The sequence below is a fragment of the Nothoprocta perdicaria genome, unplaced genomic scaffold (genome assembly GCF_003342845.1).
Source record: "Nothoprocta perdicaria isolate Ctin4 unplaced genomic scaffold, notPer1 scaffold_90, whole genome shotgun sequence".
NCBI lineage: Eukaryota > Metazoa > Chordata > Aves > Tinamiformes > Tinamidae > Nothoprocta > Nothoprocta perdicaria.
Genome location: NW_020456199.1, coordinates 321,905 through 324,404, shown reverse-complemented (window position 1 = coordinate 324,404; position 2,500 = coordinate 321,905). Strand labels below are relative to the sequence as shown.

At 33.7% G+C, this 2,500-nt stretch overlaps 1 protein-coding gene across 1 annotated transcript in view; it reads left to right on the top strand.

The window, feature by feature from the left end:
- Positions 1-2,500, top strand: part of PTPRD (protein tyrosine phosphatase, receptor type D) — a 132,940-nt gene that overhangs the window by 27,234 nt on the left and 103,206 nt on the right. Inside the window, exon 10 of the mRNA XM_026052735.1 lies at positions 1-25. This exon is cut by the window's left edge and continues 93 nt beyond it. Within this exon, the coding sequence (XP_025908520.1) occupies positions 1-25 (25 nt within the window). The remainder of the gene's footprint in view (positions 26-2,500) is intronic.

Below are 2,500 nucleotides of genomic sequence, written 5' to 3'. Positions count from 1 at the left end.
AAACTTGTGTCTACTACTGGTGCAGGTAATACTCAAATACTCCTCTATCTTCAAGTGAATCCTTAGACTTGTCATGCTAGCTTTATGCTCCTGCTGTTTGGAAGTCTTGAGGACCATACAGACCTTGAGTGTCTGTAGGGTTTGTTGGCATTTGGCCTTTCATTTAAGTATGCAAGAGCAAAATTCATTTCTTCATTTGTCCCTTTTCTTGTTCAAGAACTGGCAAAAAAAAAAAAAAAAAAAAAAAAAGTGCTATTTTATTGAATTCTTTCTAGTAGCACTTTCATTCTACTGAATGTCATCCTACAAGGAAAAAAAAGTCAAAACTGAGAGCTAAGAAGAAGGAATGCCAGGTAGAACATGAAAAGAACTTTTCTATGTCTCATTTGCAACTTATCTCAGAGGAGATGTGGTGATTAAAGATATTAGAGAACAAGTAATGAAAGTCTAGGCTGTGCATCCAAGACCACAGAGGCAATTTGAGACATCAGCTGAAGCAAAATACCACATGGTGACTGGGCTCAGTCTGCATTTGATCACGTGAGAAAAAGGCTGTGTACTAGCTGGGAGTATCTGATTGCATGACCAATTGAGTCAATTCATTTTCCATTTGGTGGGATGAACTGAATTCCTTTAGATGAGGAAAAGCATGTTTTAAGTTGGAACGGCTTGCTGTGGCACAGCTTGAACAAATGAGGCCTCCATAGGCTTAGCTGCCCCTGCAACTGTTCATTTCTGTGCTTTTATAATGTAGCCGTTAAGAAAAATACCATTGCAATCACATAGAAACCTTTATAGCACCACTACAAGTTGTCACAATAGTAATTTATTGTTTATGTAAGTGCATAAAGTCCAGAAGACATTTGTATTTTAATTAGACACATTGATGCATTTTTCAAAGCAAACACTGAATGTAAAGCACATCTAGTAATGTCAAAAACACTTGACTTTTCAAAAACATCCTGTCTCCTCAGCTTCCTTGTGAAAGTCTCAATCTTTGTTTCTAGATTTATGGTGTATTTCAGCTGCATTTTTGATTTTATATTACTTTCTAATCATTATTCTTAACAGATGTTTTAAGTTTCCTTCCAACCTCCCTTCATTCCCACAGTCATGTCGTTCAGAAAAAAAAATATATATAGTTCTTGTTTTTCATTTGAGCTTCATTTAGGAAAAGAAGCATTCAGTCCATCATTATTTTTAAAATTCCCAATGTAAATTAACAAAGTTCTACAGATCAGTTTCTAGACATCATCATTAGCTACAAAAACTTGCTTTCAACACTCATATTCATGTATTTTTTAATCACCAATTACAGTTCACTCTTCCATAATCAATGGTGTTTTGCTGCTGTTTCTCCTATAGCAAATCTACCACTCCCATCCTTTGTAAAATTCCAAATGACTGAAGAGCAATTGAGAAGCAGAGACTTGCCTATAAAGATAATACATGTTACATTTTCCTTGCCATTTACATCTTGTGGCCAAATAACATGTGTCCTAGTTGTCTAGCAAAACAGCAAAGTTACTACTTTGCTCCTTCATGCRCGCTCTTGTCTAGGTAGATCTCGTTGTCTTACAGTTACAAGAAACCATGGTCGAGCTCTTTCTGCAAGGATAATTCCTGTACAAGTGTTTGACAAAGGAGGCAATAAAGACAGTATCAAGACTTTCCAGCTCACTGGTTTTCCATAAGAGATGGAAAACCAGTTCACAGATGACAGAATGGTACATTAATACTCCCTCCAAATAAAGTACAATTGGCTTGTAGGTCTCAGCCAGCTTTTCTCTGATTTGAAATTGAAAGGTAGAAGGGCCTATTCTAAAAAGAAGCTATTTAAATACTAAAATAAAACAGAGGAGAAGTCCGACTTTCTCATCTAATTTTCATATTAAAATCATGTTAAGATTTGTTAAAATTAATGTGATTATATTCATTTCYACAAAGGAGGCTAAAGAATTTCTTTTTCAGTTTACTCATCAGTAAATTTTTGTAACTACTATTCATAAGTAATGTCTTAAATTAAATAGCAGTTACAACAGATGACTGCTTATTATCTGGTTAGTGATATGAAATTGTCGTTTATATTATTAAATTAAATGGAATCACTAAATATAAACAGTTCACTAAACAGAAGCAATGTCGTAACTGCAATTATTAGTGAAATTATGGAATGTGGTTAAAATTTTGATTTCAGAATGTGTTTTCCATTTTGTATTCACCTTTTTTTCCTATTTTTAATGACTGAATACAGGAATGAGAAGTTACTGAACATCTATAACTCATTTTATAAAAATTCTAAYATGTATGATGATTTATATTGCATCCTCTCCTGTTGCCAAAATTATATATGACTAACAAGACTGACAAATATTGAGTTACTTATCATTTATAGAATTTTGGTTGAGAATATTACCAAACTTAAAATTTCTGTGCCTCAGTATCTGTAGAATTTTGCAACAAAATGACTTCTCCATTACAAATGTTTCTACCTGCCTCT